General features: G+C 34.1%; 2 protein-coding genes across 3 annotated transcripts in view; one reads left to right on the forward strand and one right to left on the reverse strand.

Annotated features, from left to right (window-relative positions):
* LOC150087779 (rab-like protein 6) overlaps positions 1-3,376 on the forward strand; it is a 144,310-nt gene extending 140,934 nt beyond the window's left edge. Inside the window, exons 16-17 of the mRNA XM_090370409.1 lie at positions 1,196-1,302; positions 2,722-3,376. Coding sequence (XP_090226535.1) covers positions 1,196-1,302; positions 2,722-2,949 — 335 coding nt within the window. The 3' untranslated portion in view covers positions 2,950-3,376. The remainder of the gene's footprint in view (positions 1-1,195; positions 1,303-2,721) is intronic.
* An 8,695-nt stretch (positions 3,377-12,071) lies between these two features.
* The window catches only part of LOC150087780 (glutamate--cysteine ligase regulatory subunit-like), a 45,402-nt gene continuing 36,804 nt past the window's right edge, over positions 12,072-20,669 (reverse strand). The window contains exons 6-7 of one of the 2 annotated variants that reach the window (XM_090370412.1): positions 16,759-16,873; positions 12,072-12,261 (exon numbers count right to left, since the gene is read on the reverse strand). In XM_090370412.1, the coding sequence (XP_090226538.1) occupies positions 12,077-12,261; positions 16,759-16,873 (300 nt within the window). In that variant the 3' untranslated portion in view covers positions 12,072-12,076. Of the gene's footprint in view, positions 12,262-16,758; positions 16,886-20,669 lie in introns of those variants that run through there. The other variant, XM_090370413.1, reaches the window with a different exon arrangement.

Here is a 20,669-nt window from a genome sequence, read left to right on the forward strand (position 1 = left end):
AAAAGCCATCTTTTGATAGCAAAATGTAATTCAATATGTAGCAATAAAGCTGCATAAGTCATGTTTCAATTATAAATCCAGATTTGCTTAGTATCTGAGTATGAATTGTATATTTCAGTATAATGAGCCCAGTATTAGGAATTAATGAGAATAAAGAAGAACTAAAACAGTTTTAATAGCTTGGTTACTATTTTATGAGATGTAAAGCAAAAAGATATGATTACCTGTAAATTGCAATAATATAGTAATATGAAGAAAAACATATAACCATAATATATTACTGTCAGCAAAGTGCAGAGATATAAATTAAAACCTATTAAAATAAAATCTAATGATTATACCATAGGTTCAGAAAGCTTTGGATATCAGCAATAAGACAAAAACAAAAAACAAAACCATTGTTAGGGCAAAACAAATGCAAATGAAACAAAAATAATGTGAAGATAAAGCAAAAGAATGCTAAAGCTAATGTAATAAGGTTTTTTTTTATTTTTTTTAAATGAAAACCCCAAATATGAAAGGTATTAGAACCTATAGTACTTAGTACCTTGCATGGGTTGAAGGTTGAAAAGATGAAAGAAGATACTTGTTGACATTAGATTTGAATTTCTGTAGTACCCCATAGCAGGAAAATCTAGGTGAAAAACAAAGGAACTAGTAGCATAAAAACTTATTCTACTGTCACATAAGATCTTTTTTCAGAATCTTACCTTTTGTCAGAATCCTACAAGAAATGGAAGTTATATTCAGTAACATGTACTTAAAGAGAGCGAAACTTTTTATAATTACAGTGTGCTATATCTCTCATGATATAGTAAACTGTTTAATATAAAACTGAAAAGTTTTCATACTGCTTAAAAATAGTTTAACTCTATAATGATTAAAATTAAACAACCAATGATACAAGCAGGGATTTAAATATTCATTCAGAACAAATGATATCAATTTGGCAGTGAAATAGGAATGGTAGCTTACTCTTATATGCACATTTTATATACATCACAAAGGAATTACTTTTACTTCAAAATTTCAGCATTGTATTTATTGTTGTAAATTTATGAAAAGCGTTGGTTCTCAAGTTATCCTTGTTTTAGTCAGAAATGACTTAATAAAATGATTTTAAAAAGTATAAAAAATGAAAAGTTATAGTATATATTTACATTGCTCTGAAGGTGAGTCATTTATTTTAAACTAGCCATCAGCAGGTCTTCCCCAAGTGCCACCCCAGAAGGCTCGGAAGCTGTAAGTGAAGACTCCACAACAGCAAAAAGTCGGAAACATAAGCATAGGAACAAAAATAAGGTAGGCAAGTGTTGTATGCAGAAAGAATGTGGAATTAGAATTGCTTATAGTCTTTTGTGTAAAAAGTGTGTAAATAAATCCCCTTCAGTGATACCAGTTACACAGATGAATTATACTTGTGAATCACTTAGATTCTGTTCAGTAGTGCAGTATTAATAAATGCTAGATGGGAAATGATCCAGAAAATAATTCTAACAACACTGAAATGTTATCTCTGATGTATTGATTGAAAGACATCTTTTATACAGGGAACCTGAAGAATTGATAAAATCTGCTACTCTGAATTATAAAACTTTGTAATTGGAGTTTAGAACTGCATTTACTGTTTTATTTTATTTTATTTAATGTTTTAGGACCTCCTAATTAGTGAATTTTCAGTGACGTCATTCCTCACTTACGAAATGGCAGTGAGGAAGTTCCAGTGACGTCGTGTCACGTGCCATCCACGTGAAACGAAGAGGGGACGCAGTCAGTAGGCGGGATCAAAACCTGTCAGTCACTGCTTTCCCCCATTCCGACAGCCAATTACAAGGGGGCACCGTATATTGGAGTATGGCCAGTTAAAATGATGCTTTGCACTAACTTGTTTGTCTAGTAAATTTCCCATAGGCTGAGGCTTTCAGCTCTTTAAACCCTTTTTAGTACTTTATTATTGCACACCATCTGGCATCGCTCATATTGTGGAGTCAAACTTCATAAATGGGTTGTCACTCATTGTATCTATCACTGGGGTACTTACCTGCGCAACAATGAGATTCCAACAAGCTTTGAAATGGTGCTGCCTGGGTGGTGATATTCACTGAGAATAAGTAGCAGTAGTCTTCTCTACTGCGGAAGCATTGCTTATTTGAGGTAGTGCAACAACAGGAAACTTGTGAAGGCATTCATAATATTGAGATGCAATAAAAATGATGCCATTTCACTTATTTCAGTGATTTACTATGAAACTAAAATACTTTGCACTGACTTGTTTATCTAATATATTTTAATATGTTATCGTGTTTTTTTTTCTCTCTCACTCTCAATCACACATACTAAAAAATTGATTTTGAAACAAACTTAATTTTATTGTTGAAATATCTGCTCAAATGCTATAGTTAGTGGTGGTGTTGTTTTCTTCTACTAATAAGTTTCTCTGAAAATTGTTCGCCTTTCCCCTCTAGGGAAAAGAAAAAAATTAATTTTTCAGGCTATTTTTAGTTGATGTCAGGAAGAGAGGAAATTAGTCATAAAATTCTATTTCTAGAATGGCTAATTATATGAAAGTTCATATTCAAACAGAGAAATGGATTTTAAATACAGGAAGTGTACTTATTTTACACTAAATTATATAAATAACATTTATTTATTAATCAGATACCATTAAATTTATTATGTGCATTACAGTTCCAATTTTTTTAAAAGAAGATATTTTTGCAGGAAGAAGAAAAAAATCATAGAAAGTCACATAAACACAGGCATAAGGATAAAGAGAAAGAATTAGATAAAGGAGATAACAAAGAAAAGAAGAAGAAAAAGAAGAAGAAACATCATAAAGATGGAGGTGAATTGGATAGTTCATCTGATATGGATCGCCTTGAAGAATTTCTTGGATCAGGAGATGGGAGCATTGAGAAAAAGAATAGTGAACAATATGAAATCTTGTGAATATTTTTCTTCCTTAAGAGGTTATATTTAACCATTTGCAATGTAAAAAAATGTATGGTTAGATATAGAAAACTGAACAGGGTCTACTTGCCAATTTTTTCATTCTAAGCAGCAGAATTCCCCTATTCACCCCTCCCTCATTCTAAGTCAAGTCCACTTACTGTTTTTGAGAGAGTTTTTAGAATAATAACTGAAACATGATACTGTTACACGAACACTATCTTGTGCAGGAACTTAACCATCCATTTAAGACAAGCAAGGCGTCCAAAGCAGGCTAGAATTATAGATACAAATGGTGCAGGGGGGTGTCGTAAAAAGGAATGGGGAAATGTAATTAAAAATATAAATTTATGTAAATTGTTCCTTCTTGGAGTAAATCCTCAAATGCTGTTGTTCTTAAATAAACTCTTTGGGAAGGGTAATTTTGCTATGTTTTTTTTTTTTTTTTTTTTTAAATAACTTTTGTTTGCAAATTAAAATCCATGTTGAATATCTTTGTTGTTGAAAATTTTGATTTCTTGTACTATGTATCATAAGCAACTGTAATATATAAAAAAGCTAAGAATAAGGTAAGTATGTCAACAAAAGGTTTATTTTAACTTAATTTCTTTATAATTATTTTTAAGTGATTCTGTTTCACATATCCATTGTTCTTTTCTGACATGAAGACCGTTGAATAAAAAAAAAATTTTCTTTGGCCTTTGTTAACTCATATTTATAGTTTGAAATCTTTTCTTTACTTTTCTGTGTATACGTGTGTGACTATGGCTTTAATAGTATATTTGTCCATTTTATTTTTGAATGAAAAGATTATTTGTTATGTGGCCTCTAGAATAAATCTGTATTTTCTATACAGAAATTAGAACTTTTTTATAATGTAAATACATTTTTAAATACATTTGTTTGTATGTTTTTTTCTGTAGGATTATATAATACTGTATATTGCATTGTATTTAAAATGTTATAATAAAAATATTTTTTTGTTATTAAAAACCAAAGAAAGCAGCATGCTCTAAGTAGAATCTTTGTGTATAGTCAATACAATTTTAAGCTTTTAATTAAAAAGCTGTTTCTTAATTCGCTATTCTTGTGGTTATTACTGACCATGTCGTGTTATGATGAAGAATTTTTTTCCCCTGTACAGTGGTTAATTGGGCCCTTAAAGGTGCAATGGATAAGGGAATGATGGAAATAGAGTAATAGACTCACATGTTATAATGAAACTTGGTTCCAATGAAGTCAAACTTGTTCTAAACTCATTTTCAAAGAAGTAAACACTAATAAAAAGTTTTATAATTTTTTGATATAAACGTAAAATAAAATGTGCATATCAGTTTTCTCCCTAAAGGGTGAATTGCCCTGTACATATGCCAGAATGTAAAATCCAGAAGTTCAGGTCACTTTAGTCACCTTCTTCCTCTACTCGTTCAGGAATTTCTTGCAGCAGTAAAGTTTATGTGAAATCACTCATTATTACCAACTTCACTGTAACAAGGAATATCTGCCCCACCCTCCTTCTATTAGGAATATCCTTCGGGCCATTTCAGGAACTGTGCATTTTTGGTACTCATCCAAAAGCCCCTTCATTGTTCCCAGCGTTTGAAGAAAACCCATCAGTTCAAAGTTCTTATATTTTTCTTTTCCATCTCTTCATTACTTCTCCATGGCCTCAAATTGACTCAGTTGAACATTTCACCATGTACCAACAGAGCTATAATTCCATACTTAACTAGTTGATCATATGATCTTTTTCTCACAAACAATCCTTCGACTGTACCCTAGTATACAGTCGAAGTGAGTGGTTCTTTAGGCACCTCAGGTCACAACTTGGTGATTGTCTCTTCTCCAATGGAGCCTTTATCTCATCTCATTGTTTGTTTGTTATTTGGTTTTTAGGAGCATTGCAACTAAGGCCATATTGCTCCGGGGATATGCAGTGGTCATTCCCTGACTTTCCGCATCCTCCGTATTTGGTGGTCACTGGCTTGAACCCCGGTCTAATCAAGAAGTGTGTGCTATGCACTGCTGCTCCTGCCCACCAAGGTGCCCCTTTATCTCGTGGCTATTCCCAACCTCGTGTTTGGCATTACAAGAATGCAAAATGGGATGACCTGCGAGATTTATTTTCCTTGGTCAAATTACTGTCTCAGAACTTCTGATGTCAAAGTTAGCTCAGATCGTGTCAGTAAAATTATTCTTGTAGGAATGGAATCCTTTATTCCACACTCCACTTTAAAATCTTGTCCTTTATCTAAACCTTGGTTTTCCAATAAATGTGCTAAGGCTGTTCAAGAGAAGAATGTTGCATATCGTAATTTTTAGGAGCATTAGCAACTATGACCATATTGCTCCGGGGATATGCAGTGGTCATTCCCTGACCACCGTATATCCCTGGTGCAATATACCAATTTTTCAGTTTCATTTTCTGCCTACATCAAAGCTCGCAACAATTGTAAAGCAGTTACTAATCAGTCCAAACTAGATTTTGAACAGGCTAAGAGTAGAAAACTTGCTTCTTGCCCTAATGGTAGTTGAGCATTTTGGTCTCTTGCCAAAGCTATTAGCCACATCTTTTGCCCATCTCTGTCAAACTAGATGGTTCTGTTGTCACTTCAGCCAAGGATAAAGTTTACCTACTAGCCTCCCATTTTTCTTCCAACTCCTGTATTAATGATCTTGGTAAAACACCTCCGAACACGCTCCATTCAATGCCTCCTGTGATCTTCCGTCAAAAGGACGTCAGAAAGATTTTGATGAATCTTGATGCTAAGAAAACTCCAAGTCCTGATGGTATTTCTCCACTTGTTCTCAAAACCTGTGCTCCTGAACTTACTAGTGTTCTTTGCCACTTTTTTTCACTTTCTTATTCCAAAGGTGTTTTTCCTTATGCTTGGAAATTTTCTCATATCTAGCCAGTTCCTAAAAAGGGTGACAAATCCCTCCCATCTAATTATTGCAATTTCTTCTACTCTCTCTAAAGTAATGGAGAAATCAATTAACTGCCAACTCTTAAACTACCTAGAAACCTTCCGACTGATCAACAATCGCCAGTATGGATTCCACTGGTGATATCCTAGCTTATGTTACCCATTCATGTACAAATTCAATGAAAACGTTAAGTGAAACACAAGCAGTTGCTCTTGACATCTCAAAGGCTTTCGATCATGTTTGGCATAAAGGTCTTCTTAACAAACTTCCATCTTATGGTTTTCCAACTGTTTTTTGTAATTGGTTATCCAGTTTTCTCTTTAATCACTCACTGAGGGTGATGGCTGTCTGTCTTCTACCTTCTCCACTAAAGCTGGTGTCACTCAAGGTTGTTCTTTCCCCCACTCTTTTCCTCTTGTATATGAATGACCTTCTTCCATTGACTGGAATCCTATCCATGGTTTTGCTGATGATAGCACATTGCATTTCTCTTTCCATTTTCAGAAACCTTGCCCTGCTTAATCAGTTTCAACTTCTCGAACATCTGCTACCAATTCCTTAAATGCCAATCTCCAGATAATTCTCCAGTGGGGCAAAGACAACTTAGTTGATTTCAATTCTTCTAAAACTCAGTCTTGTCTTATCTCGCAAAAAAGGATTCTTCTGCTCCTATGCTTATCTTTGGCGACACTCCGATTTCTAGGCAAAATGATATATCTCTTTTGGGGATTACCCTGACTTCTAATCTCTTTTGGCACAAGCACATTACAAATATTGCTTCCTCTGCATCTAAAAAACTTAGTTTTCTCTTTCACCGTTACTTTTCTTCCAAACAGCTGTTCACGCTACAAATCGCAAATCCACCCTACCATGGAATATTGTTGCCCCGTCTGAGGCAGTGTCCCCAAAACCTCTCTCAGGCTTCTAGATTCCATTCAGAAGAGGGCAGTTAGGTTAATGACTCCTCTCTAACAGAGTCTCTCCACTCGCTGTCTTGGAGATGGACTGTTTTTGCTGCATGCCTTTTCTAGATACTTCCATGGGCACTGTCTTGAATTGTCTTCTATAAATCACGCTCTCTCTTTCAAAACAGTCCAATCACGTGTCACCAACATCCATTTACTGTCCAACTTCAAAACTCACGTTTCATTGTCCTCGTTTATTTATTCAACTGCCGTTTTCTGGAAGGACTCTCCTTCATATGTATTTCCTGAAAATTACAGTCTACAGAAGTTCAAGTCTAATGTCAACAAATATCTTCTTTCGTCTTCTCAACCTCCAACCCAAGCATGGTACTAAGTACTATAGGTTCTAATACCTCTCATGTCTGGGGTTTTCATAAAAAAAAAAAAAAAAAAAAATTTGTGTATTTATTCAATGTGTTTAATTTGTGTCCCCAACATCTTTTATTGCAATACTCACAGTTGTAACACATTTCCTATGTCAGGCTTGTGATTATTCACATCCGGTACTTCTATTTGATTAGTCGTACTGTGTCTTCTTATTTACAATCTTGCTTCTCTTTCTTCAACGTTTTCTGTCCATCTTCGTAGTCATAGTCTTGTTTCGGTCTCATAGAACTCTCTAATGTTTCATTAGCATTTCTTCTACATTTTCTCAAAGTTCTTACACACTGTTCAGCCGTTTTTACACTTCTTAAAACTTAGAACAGTTTATTAAAATTGAAGACAGATAAAATAAACATACATCGATAGCTTTCAGTCAAAAAACGTTAGTAAAAAAATTAAAGAATGTCCAGGTACGGTGGTCATGTGAGGTGAACTGGTGCTGGCATCAATTAGCAGTTGTAAAATTTGGGTGGCATATCTAAGATTTTATATATATATAGATGTCATATACATTGTTATCTGTAAATTGTGTGTTCTGTGGTCGATTTGCCTGTTTTAGTTTTAAAAAAACCTGGGATTCCGGGAGAGAAACCTTGCTATCCTCACATGAAACCGACCAACTCAGCCATGGCATGAATAAAGCCCATAAGTTCCTCATGTTATTGACAGGATTCAAACAGACCTTTTCCCATTATGAGGATAACGGTGATCACAATCACTATGCTACACAAGAGGATATCGACATACAGTACTGCTTAACTATAAATGGCTTTTTTTTGTGTGAAATATAAATTTCCAAAACTCCAAATCCTGCCCCTACAAAAGAAGGGGGAGGATTTGGGGGCCTCCTCCAGGAAATTTTTTTACTAAATCATCTTGTGAAATTTCGAATTTGGAGTTTTTACAAAGTGATATTTTTTTCTGAGGCCTCATCTCAAGAAAAAAATTTTATATTTTTGGCTGCACTCACTTCTCCGTTTGCAGTGTTTAATAGTCACCTTTTCCTTTATCTAATACTTCAATAATATTGCACTTATACAATAAACAGTATACTTTCTCATTTCCCAGTGATGCTTTTAAATAATAAGCACTAATTTCAAATTACAAAACAATTTGGGTATTATTCATTTATCATTCAAAATGCTTTATATTTACACAGTAAAAGCATGTTATATTTCTTATTGCAATTTATTTTTTTTTTATTGTTTGTCTATGGCTGCATGATGGCCCTGAATATGCCATGCTTTTATTAAGCATTGTGTTTGGCAAACACTTCAATAGATGAGTTACAATTCAAGCTATGCATCTAACTTAACTCTCCACCAACATACATGCCAAAAGGCATTAGTAATAAAAAAATAATTTTTATTTAAAAATATTTTGTTTTAAATAATTTGATTTTTTATTATTTCTTTTTAACTTCAGAAATACCATTCTATCAGAAAAAAAGCCAACTGTAAATAAGCCAATGTGAACTTGATTCAGCAAAACACTGTCCTAGTGGTGAAACTATCCATTTTTGGAAGTGAGTAGTTTGAATAAATTCAAGGAAGGACGATAAATTATTCGAGGGTTTGGATAAGTGATGTGCGAAGTCTTTTTTTAGTGATACTTTATAAGCTTGCTTTCTTACACCATTTGCCACTACTAATATCATAAATTCTAAATGTCCTGCCAGCCCAGTGTGATCTTTAACAACTATGCAAAATCAGAGCTGTCAGGCCCTCCGACTCCTCGACCCCCCCCCCTCTGCTCACAGTGCAAACCTGGTAGTTTTGCCAATGCACTGTCCTGGTATTTAATATTACTTAAAAATAACATATGGCAATTAAGAATGCATATGAAAATAAATCAGAATAAAAGGCATATTCAATGTTTCTTTTGAAAAATAAACATCTACAGGGTGGGACAAAATTTGTGCAACCCTGTGTTAATTTACCATTGACAGCCTGATGTAATTTGATTTTCTGAACTGGTCACCCCAAATATCCAACAGTTATACATTAGCTATCAGTCATTAACCAGTAGCATTTTGTTACAAAGAAGGTAGCACTTCATTTTCCCTGGATATTTTCTTTCAGGCTACTTAAAAGGATTTTGGCTATAAATTGGATTAACGCTGATTCCACAGCTACTTTAATGGATATGCAAATGAGGAAAGACAATTTTGTGTTATCTTACTGCTTGTTTGCCATCAGAATAGCCATATGAAATGTGCTCTATTAACAAATAGGGAGAAGTTCAAATTTTGTATCCATGCCAATTTCTGCTAAGAGCAGCTGTCAACTAGTGATTTTAAACCATAGTCCTTGGATATGATGATCACTACGTAAATTTGTAAGTGGGAGAAGATGAACAGCTGAGTAAAATATTCAGTTAGTGGATTGTAGGTAATCTGGTTCACTGAAACCTTTTTTTAGTATTTTATGTATCTCAACAGTAGGAGAAAATTAATTTACATGTTGCTGTAGTCTTTGACCTAATGGAACCTTGGTACTAAGAACTACATTGCACACAGGAAATATGGAACTAATAGTCATTTTTGGAAAGCATTTGCTGGTCTGTGAAAGGATTTTTTAGTTTAAACAATCGAATTTATAAACAGGTTTAGATTTTGTATTCAGTGTTCTTAAATAACAGTGCAAGCATTTATGTGCTAAGGCTGTTCTTCTCTTGAACAGCCTTAGCACATTTATTGGAAAACCAAGGTTTAGATAAAGGACAAGATTTTAAAGTGGAGTGTGGAATAAAGGATTCCATTCCTACAAGAATAATTTTACTGACACGATCTGAGCTAACTTTGACATCAGAAGTTCTGAGACAGTAATTTGACCAAGGAAAATAAATCTCGCAGGTCATCCCATTTTGCATTCTTGTAATGCCAAACACGAGGTTGGGAATAGCCACGAGATAAAGGGGCACCTTGGTGGGCAGGAGCAGCAGTGCATAGCACACACTTCTTGATTAGACCGGGGTTCAAGCCAGTGACCACCAAATACGGAGGATGCGGAAAGTCAGGGAATAAAACGTTTTGATTAAAGTGAATTTAGTTGTAGCCGTCATTGAGTTTTATTTGTTCTTTCACAGCAGAAATTAAGCTTGTTTGATAATTTTTACTTTTAAGCCTTGAAAATTTCTTCATCTAAACTGGTCTTGGTATTATACTATTTGTATATATTTAAAAAACTGATTAAATAAAAAACTTTTTACACGTGCAGGAACATTACTCTTATTTGTGGCTGTACAATAAATTTTGAAAACTATTGTCATTTATGCTCTAGTCAATGTTAAATTTACAGCTCCTCTTAATTCATCGTCTGTGAATTTCAGCTGTGTGTATACAATATTAAATATTTTCACAATTCACATGTGGATTGGGAATCCATTATGCAAAGTACAGGCAACTTCCATATAACACAGTACTTCTAGAACACGATTGATAAATTGAGGGAAATCCTCGCACCGTGTTGTGCGAGGAAATTGCGGGAAATTACACGCGATTTTGTAGGAACCAAACTACCATGTTATGTGAGGGTTACCTGTATATCATCTAAATATGTTCTATAATAAACAATTTTAGGAATAAACGAAATTAAATAACTTTCTTCACTTTGGAGAGATATAATTCTGCTAAGTTTCTATAACAAATGTGTGGTCACCATAATTGGGCTTCTTAATTGGATTTGATTGTGAGTGTCAAAATTCATTAAGTGCTTTAAATATCTATATTAGTGTTAGAATACAAACAGGTAAACCTTTGACTATAATTAAAATTATCAATTTAATGTAACATACTTTCTTTAAAGCCACAGAAGATTGGATTTCGAAGAGCGCAGATTTTTAAATATACTAGGGTTGATTCATTTAAAGCAGCAGGACATACACTTAGTGGGCAGTTTATCAGGTAAACTCCGATGTTAAAACAGAAAAGATTGTTCTTTCTATTGAACGAAAAGTACACCTTGCCAACAAACATGAAGAAGAAGATGCCAATGTATCAGCTCTACTGAACTACATGAAACAATGAGAAAGCTACTGTCACTGATAAGATGTCACTTTGAAATTTATGAAGTATTGTTCAGAGGAAGGTAAATGAAGAAAAGTGAATTTCGTTTCCTTTTTCAAAAAAAAAATTTCATGTCAGATCTGACACTGCAGTATAGTTTTATAAATATGAATACAGAATGCACGTAAATCAATTTACATTTGTCATATTTATGGAGTTTTTCTTCATTTTGTGGAGTATCTAGACAAAATTTTACAACTAAAGATAACTGAGAGTATGTCATAGTTTTATTATCAATTATTAAAAATGTGTATATATTTTTATACTATTTTTTGATATTAAATCCTGGTGCATGTGTTTTATAGCCGACTGGGCTAGCCAGGTGGGTAAAGTGCCTGCCTGGCAACCCAAAGGTCGCAGGTTCGAATCCCGCAATTTTGCATTCTACTCTAATAATCTATTAGAGTAGAATGCAAAAACTTTGGGGGGTGCATTATGGCCACAGAAGCAGATGCACTAACAAAAAAAAAAAAAAAAAAAAGTTTTATATTCTGCAGTTAATTCCAATTCAAGTTCTTTTCACATTAAGTGATTTTGGAAATTCTTTACAGTTCAGGAATAAGTCCTAGAATCCTCTAGCGATTTTAATTTCTGGAAATAGTTTATTTTTCTTTTTTTTACATGACAGCAACAGCCAGTGCCTTTGGTGTGTGTGCACATACTTTAACGTGTATTCTTACAGACTTACAGATTTTGCAATATATGCACACATACAGGAAGTTGATAAAATATTCTTAGTTCCATTTAATGGTCCCTTATTAAAAAAAAAAAAACCCTATTTATTTCAACATGGGCCATTCTGAAGTTTTTGCTGCTCCTCCTTACTTGCACAGAAGATGTAACCCTTGTTTTGGATGATACCTCGGCATTTAACCAAAACAGAATATCTTACTATCCATTTGATTTTCCATTCATCAGCTGTTTTGAATGCATGAGAAATTTCTAGAATCCTATCTTGTGAGAGAAGAACTGAAAGGATATTGAAATAAAATAATTAGCTGAGATATTTTATTAATATATAGTGTTATAAGAGTATATAATAATATTTAAACAAAGTTTTTATACTTAAATGACATTCTTAATTAAGTATTTAAAATGTCAGTTTTCTGCAGTATAGTGGAATACTTTTTAAAAAAAAAAAAGTAGAACAAAAAAAAGTAATGTATAAAATAAAAATTCAATGAATATTCAATTCTTCTTTCTTAAATTGAATGAATTTTTTCTTTTCCTGTGGATAATAGAAGTAAATAACGACATTGGTTGAAGATAATAAAGCACTCAAAACCTACGTTGGTATTACTATGTTTATTTCTGAATTAGAAATATGTATATAATGGGGTCAAACGTTTCGTGGTATTTACTTACCACTTCTTCAGTGCAAGACAGCAACTAAGGGTTATTATTACAGAATTTTTAATATTTTTAGTAGAATTAAAAGTTTTAGTATCAGATTAAGTTCTAGTTAGAAGAATTTTGTTTTAAGGTTAATTATCATATAGTAAAGAACAATAATACATAAACACCAGTTGTCTTTGCAGTATCATTGTCATAAAAGATCACTTCAGTCACAGGTACTTGTTGATTTATGAGTGCCACATATATATAAATAATCTTGTTATCAGATCGTTTCGTAAAAAAGTCTAAGGGATTAACTTTTATAATCTTGATCCCAGGGTTTATCATTATTGCAGGAAATGGCTTAATGGGAGGGGGGATGTTGATACATTCCCTGTTAAATCCTTTGTGATGGTGTTATTGCAAAGACAGTTTGTGTTTACTTATTACTGTTATTTACTACGTAAAAATTAATCTTAAAAAAATTCTTTGAATTAGATCTTAGTTTGATTTACTGAAACTTTTAATTCTACTAAAAAATTTTAAGAATCCATAATAACCCTTAGTTACTGTCTTTGCAGTCACTGAAGAAGTGGTAAGAAAATACCAAAACGTTTGACCCCATTATGTACATACAGTAAAATCTCATTAATGCAAACTTGGTTTATACAAAGTACTCGTTTATATGAAGGGCATATCATTCCTGTGCAAAAGAATAGGCTTTTCTATGTCAATATATTCGTTTATTACAAAATTCGGTTAATATATATTACAAAGTTTGTTTTCACCCTGTGAGAAATAAATGTTGTTTTGTATGTTTCATACAAATCTTGGCACAGTTGTCCAATTATTGTCCCTATTATTACCTCTGGCCACCAGTTCCCCGCTTCCTGAAGGATGGCACTGACTTGTTAGAGTTTACTTTTGTGTAAACAAAACCAATTTATGGTAGCTACAACGTAAGTGCACTCTGAAAAACATCATTGTTGATTGGCTGCTAAATTAACAAAAGAATAAAAACAGTTTTTCTAAGTTGTTTACATACACTCCCTCACTTTCCATAGGTGAGTTGCAATTGTTACGCAAGTTCAAAGAGTCTTTTGCTACAATATAATCCATTTTTTGTGCTATTTATTTTATCTGAGCTGACGTCTTTTTTGGAACTTGTCTTTAAATTAATTTGAAGTTTGTTTATATTTAGCAGTCTCATCTAGCAGTGTAATGTGACAAAATGTAAATGGACGGAATTAAGCAAAACGGGCATTGCAAAAGAATACAACATCCCTTTACCTATGATACCGAAAAAAAAAAAAAAAAAACCCCTTGAAGTGCATGACACTGAGAACTTATGTCTTTTTTGGAACTAGTGTTAATTAATTTAAAGTTTGTTTATATTAAATCTCATCTAGCAGCGAATGAAGGCAACAAAATGTAAATGGACAGAATTAAACTGAAAATTATAGAAGAGGCTGATAGGATGGAACGAAACAAAACAGGCATTGCAAAGGAATGCAACATCCCTTTACCTACAAATACCGAAAAAAAAAAAAAAAAAAAAAAAAATCGTGGTACAAAATATGAGGAGCTTGAAAGAAAACTTTTCAAGTGGTACCAACAAATGCATACATCTAATTTGCTAATATCAGAATCAGCAACAGGGAATAACTTGGTTTCAAGAAATGTTTACGGCGAGTCTAGATTAGTCAACAAAGAAAAGGCTACAGACTGGTTGTGTTTTGTATGGTCCATTCTTGAAAAATATGAGGCAAAGGATATTTTTAATCTTGATGAGACAGGTTTATTTTATAATTTTCTGCCAAACAAAACATTTTCTGATTGAGAAGTGTCTTGTCATGGTGGAAAATTAAGTAAACAGACTCACTGTTCTATTATGCTGCAGTTCAGATGGCAGTAGAAAACTATGCCCACTTGTGATTGGTAAGTTTTTCAAGCCAAGATGTTTTAAAGAATTAGAAGAACTCTTTACACAATACCCTTCACGGCTACAAGCCAGGGGTTGTAGCCATGAAGAGTATTGTGCTCAGAAGCTCTTCATTAATTCACTTCAATTAACCAACTTTCCTCTGATTATGAGGCTGATAGAAGTTATTGGCTTATGGTCAAAATTTTTCAGTCTTGTTATCAAAAGTGGACAGAAGAATGGCTTCAGAAAAAAGGAACACTGATGATTGTAGATCACTGTACAGCACATTTTGCCAAAACACTTAAGTTGATAAATATACAGCTGTCTTTACCTCCCAATACCAGTTTTATGCAGCCACTGGATCAAGGCATTATTTATAACCTCAAGAGAGCATATAAAGCCTGCCTGATATAGTACATGATCCACAACACAGGAAGGAACAATTTGCAGCCTAATTGAAATGTCTCGGACGCTATCTGTAATCTTGGACAGCATTACATCAAGTGTAATAATCAACTGCTTCAGAAAGAGGCTTCGGAGAGAATATCATTGAAAAACGTCCAGCAGATTAATGTGATAGCAACATTGAGGAATAGGGCAATTTGAAGGGGCATATAGAATTTATTGGCGAATTTGTGAGGGTGGATGATAAAGTTGCCACCAGGGCAACATCAACACCAGAAGAGCTGTTGAGCACCAAGCAGAATGATGTTTTTGTTACCAGTAACAGCAAAAGTGAAGAAGCGCGCGCGTACGCACGCACGCACACACACACACACACTTCCATCTAAAATTAAAATATCTACAATATTTTCATATTTTAATAATTAACTACAATATTTTCATTTCAATTAATTGCTTTTCTCTTTATCTTACAAATTAAAAAAAATCTTTAAAAAAATGTGTTATTCCTATTACTGTATTAGACCAGACTTTTGTTTTTATTAATTTAAATTAATTTATTTTTGATATTATTATTATTGGATATATAGTATGTGCCAAAAAAAAAAGGGGGGGGGGGGGGAAGCAGAATTTTGACATTCAAGGGCCAAAATTTTTTCTAATGTACTTTATTTCCCCCTGGATTTTAATCACAACTGAAATATAACGTGTATTTTGCATTTCTGCTGCAATTAATATACTGTACTAAGAAAATAGTAATGATTTATATATTTAGTAAACTGATAAAAAAAAGTTCTTCAAAAAGGATTGGCAACACAGTGCTTCAGCTACAATATATGGTATATGGAAAGCATTAATATGTATGAAAAAAATAATAATTAACTGATTTTTATATCTGATTTTAATAAAAGTTGGGATGGCTCGACAAATCATTAAAATATCCAGATATAAAATTTCGTGAAAGCCCATGTACTGGGAGAGTAAAGTTGTTAGATGGAGGGATGGATGGGCATGTTGGAGACAATAGGCGAGTGTTCCATGTATATCCAAATGCACTATTAAAGGAAATTTTAAACTTTTTAGTACAAAACATGAAGAACCTCCGATAAATTTTATTAAAAATACACTCTAAATACAACTGCAGTTGGCGCCTCCGTAGCCAGGTGGGAAGGAGCAGCAGTGCGTAGCACACGCTTCTTGATTAGACCAGGGTTCGAGTCCGTCACCACCAGATGCGGAAAGGTCAGGGAATGACCACCGCATATCCCGGAGCAATATGGCCTTAGTTGCTAATGCTCCTAAAAACCAAACAACAACTGCAGTTTTACCAGTTGTCAAGAAATTTCTCAATCTCAAATCTAGTTATATTATAAACAGTTATAGTCTTGTTCATCTATTATGGTCTCCACAAATCAGTGGCATTATTTATCCATTCATATGCCCTTTGACTATTACTGACATAAAAATCAAAATTTTCCTATAACACCACCATGTCAAAGAAAAACTAAAATATTTCTTCACTTGTTTGTTTATGTATTTATATTCTGAAATGCTGAAACCCACTGACATGTTTTTGAAGGGGAAAAAAAATTAAATTGTTAAATGGAAAACACTATAAGAGGATAGAAACCCTCCCCTACTGTAAATTGATGGAAAATATTTATTTTATTTGGCAATCTGCACTTTCCCATATTTTTCACTTGCTAAGTTATGGTGACATAAAATGATCGGACATTCCTAAGAGACAGAACTATTGTAAAACATTTCCGTATTTTTTTTCTGCTTGCATAATCTGGAATGCTTACCTTTAGGATCACTATGTGTAAGCAACTGAATATCATTGTCCTTAGCAAAAGCAGTCATCTCCACTGGCATGATACAACAAGATTCCAAGTTAACTTGATTAATTCCAGGTTTTATCTAAAGAGATGTCTGGATTATAAAAATGCTAAATAATTAATATAATATAAAATGTTATTTGAACTAGGAATGATAAATATAAACTATAAGGTGCAACCATAATGTAATGAAAAACCTTTCTTTTAAACATCTTTAAGAATACCCATTACATTCTCTTTTTAATAAATAATATCATCACTGCTGCAAAATAATTTTCTATTCATCAAGTTGAACTTAGAGGAAAGCAAATCTAGCGATTAAAGCAGATGATCGTATCTCACAAAACTGTCTAACAGAAAGCACATGTTGAGCTGTCAATATCATGGTGAAAAATCCATTTACTTAAGCAAAGATATTTTCTACATTAAATAGAATCCTTTTATCAGAATTTTTAACTAAGGATGAATTCTGAACAATTCATATTACTGATATCAAAGGAAAAACAAATTATCAACTTTGACATTTGAAGAAATGTTTTCATTGAAGAATTTCAATGTCATTTGTTTGTTGGAAGTCTCATGTATTTTGGTGGTGGATTTAGAGCTGATGGACACTGGGTACATTGGATCGCTAATGGGTTGCCTATGGGGGTTAAGTTCATTTTGTTATTTTAATATTCGTTTAAATTCAAGGAGAGTATTAGTGAAGAAACATCATACATACATATATTGAGGTAATTCCTCTATTTTTAAAATGGAAGAATTTCATGTTTCTCACTCATATTTCTGAAACTCAGAAAATCCTGACTGATGATGGCACACATTTTATTACCAATTAGAATTTTCTGCAATAGACTAACTCAAAATTTCAGTTCTTCATTAAAAATCTTCATTACAGACATTTTCTTTATTTTTTTTTAAGTGTTTTGTCAAAATGAGTTTTTTTTTTTTTTAAATCTAAATTCAACTCTTAAACAATTAGATGCAAAGTTAATTATCTGACTGAACTAAATATTTCACCCATTGAATAATTCATTAGACATGTATGTTGCTGAATGTTCGCTGACTGACACTGACTTATTCTTTTCCAGCAATTTTTTTCTGGGAAATTTTTAAAAATGGAGTGTTTGATCAAGCTGATCTTCAGGATCTTTCAAGAACACTCCTGTTGAGGAGCAAAAAAATCATTTTATAAACAGCAACTTTTGAACATGAGAAAGTTAAAAAGCTCCAGGGTGTCTCAGACCCTATGCAACTATTTGCACAATTTTAGGTAATACTAAGTCTAATTGTACTTAGCTACATTATGGAATTAGAGTATTGTGATCCATAAAACAATGAAATCTTACTTTTGCTTAAATGGAGTGTTCAATCATGGTGATTTGCTTAGTAGCTTTCAGGGAAAGGTCTATCATTTGTTCCATAACTTTAAACCCACTTCTATCTAGAAGGTAACACAATAGATATGCTTTATCTGTTTAAGAGTTTCTTCAACTTAATTTGTTCAAAATATTTTTACAGTATTAACCTGACTGCCCATGTCCTGCTGTGGCAAAACTTAACTTTTCTCAACATGTTTCAGCTGACTTCACCTGAGAAAATGTTTGTTATCAGTCATTCCAGCTTCCTATTTATATATGTTTATAGATTTAAATTTTCTGAAGAATACTCATTACATTCCATCTGAACTACAATTAGGTTTTTCTTAGATAAGGGCAAGGTAATAAGCATTAGTAGAGGCATGTGATGCAAGAAAACAAGCTTATACAGCATCAACCAAAAAAAAAAAAACCCCCTTCCCGTTTCACCCATTGATTTGCTCCAAATGTTCGTCTAGTTCTGCCTAGAATTTATTTAAGCTGTCAACTTCTACAATGACAGATGGAAGGTTGTTCCAGCAATCAACCACCAACTGACTAAAGGCAAAATTTCTGCACATCTATTCTGTAACTGTCTTTCCTCAATTTGAATTTATGTCCCTTCAGGTAATTAATCTGAGCAAGAGGAAGAATTCCATCAGCATTGAGTTTGCTCAAACCATTCAAGGCCTTATACACCTCAATCAGATCACCTCGCAGGTGCGTAGTCTCCAGACACTGTAATTTGCAAAACTTAAGCCTTTCTTCGTAAGAGCAACCCCTTTGTTCCATTCACTAATCTTGTTGATCTTCTCTGTACTCGTTCCTGCAGCTCTACATCTTTCCTAAAATGAGTCCTCCAGACCTGTATACAGTATTCAAGGTGTGGCCTGGCCGTTGCCTTATATAAGGGGATAATCGCCTCCTTATCCCTTCTAGAATAATTCCTGTATATCATTGACAAGACACCATGAGCTACTCTTGCAGCCCATCTGCACTGTTCAGAAAGCTTCATATCACATTAGCATTAGAATTTGCCTATTTTTAGATGCTATTGTTTTATATATATATAAAATTTTCTTCTTTGGTCTCCGATGGCACTCAGCTTATTCAACGTATTCCTATCCACGCACACAGTAAGTTTTCTTATTTTGCCTCCTTTTTGATTTCATTCATTTTTTCCTTTTAACAGGATTCTATCGGCATTATTTTAGCTTTAGTTATTTATTTTTATATATTCTTTAATTTTAATCCTTCCTTTTGGTGTCTGTCGGATTGCCTATGATGTATACTTTTTAACATGTATATCATGACAGAGACGTGGCTTATTGCGGTGGCTCCTACGATTTTCGCTGCCGATCCCTTTAATGAAGTACAAAGGGTACTAGGAAAGTTTTGCAATATGATGCAACAATGAATCACAGGAAGCTGCTTGTTGCTGCATGTTGAGACATGTTCATACATGCATAGTAGCCGCCGCGCCAAGTCGATGGGCTCAGTTATTCATTAGTAGTGAGAGTGTAAAGTGCTTGCGATGGCATCGTGGTCACGAAATGAGATAAGGACAGTTTTGCGGTATAATTTCGTGCGTGGTTTAACCATAGACCAGTGCTTAGAAGAAATGACTCTTGCACTAGATGATGATTGTCCACATCGTACAACGATATCCAGGTGGTATAGAGAATTCCAAAGGGGAAATTTCACTCTGGGGGATTCTGAGACGCCGGGAAGGCCACGAACGTCAGTTACGGAGGAAAACGTTACTGCTGTGAGGAAAATGCTTGACGAAAACAGGCGAGTGACCTACCAACAGATAGAGGATACTTTGGGCCTAAATGCACCAGCAATTCGTTCGATTCTGCAAGATCATTTGCACATGAAGAAACTTTGTTCTCTCTGGGTGCCGCATCAACTGACTGAAGAGCAGATGACACAACGTGTGACTTGGTGCCGGGAGATGTTAAAAAATTTGGTAAGGGACAATCTCGGTATGTGAACAACATCGTGACAGGTGACGAGACTTGGCTGTACTATTACGATCTGCCGACCAAGGCTCAAAACAAAGTTTGGGTCTTTGATGATGACGACACACCCGTAATTGTCAGTAAATCCCGATCTGTAAAGAAGAAAATGATAGCTGTATTTTTCAAATCGAGTGGAATTGTGGAACGTGTCGTTTTGGACACGCAGAAGACAGTCACAGCTAAGTGGTATACTGAACAATGCCTGCCTAAAGTCATTGGATCTATGAAGAACCTGCGGCCAAAGTCAAGAATGGACACCTGGTACCTCCATCACGATAATGCTGCAGCTCACCGCGCCGAAGCCTGCACCGAATATTTGACCACGACAGGACTGAAACTTCTCGAGCACCCTCCCACAGTCCAGACCTTGCTCCCTGCGACTTTGCACTGTTCCCGCATGTGAAAATGAAGCTAAAAGGGAGGCGGTTTTCCAGTGATGAGGACCTTCTACGGGGTTGGGACAACGAGTGTGCTTTACTCCCTAGTGAAACTTGGC

This window comes from Mastigoproctus giganteus, chromosome 3 (assembly GCF_048544385.1).
Source record: "Mastigoproctus giganteus isolate SK-2022 chromosome 3, ASM4854438v1, whole genome shotgun sequence".
NCBI lineage: Eukaryota > Metazoa > Arthropoda > Arachnida > Uropygi > Thelyphonidae > Mastigoproctus > Mastigoproctus giganteus.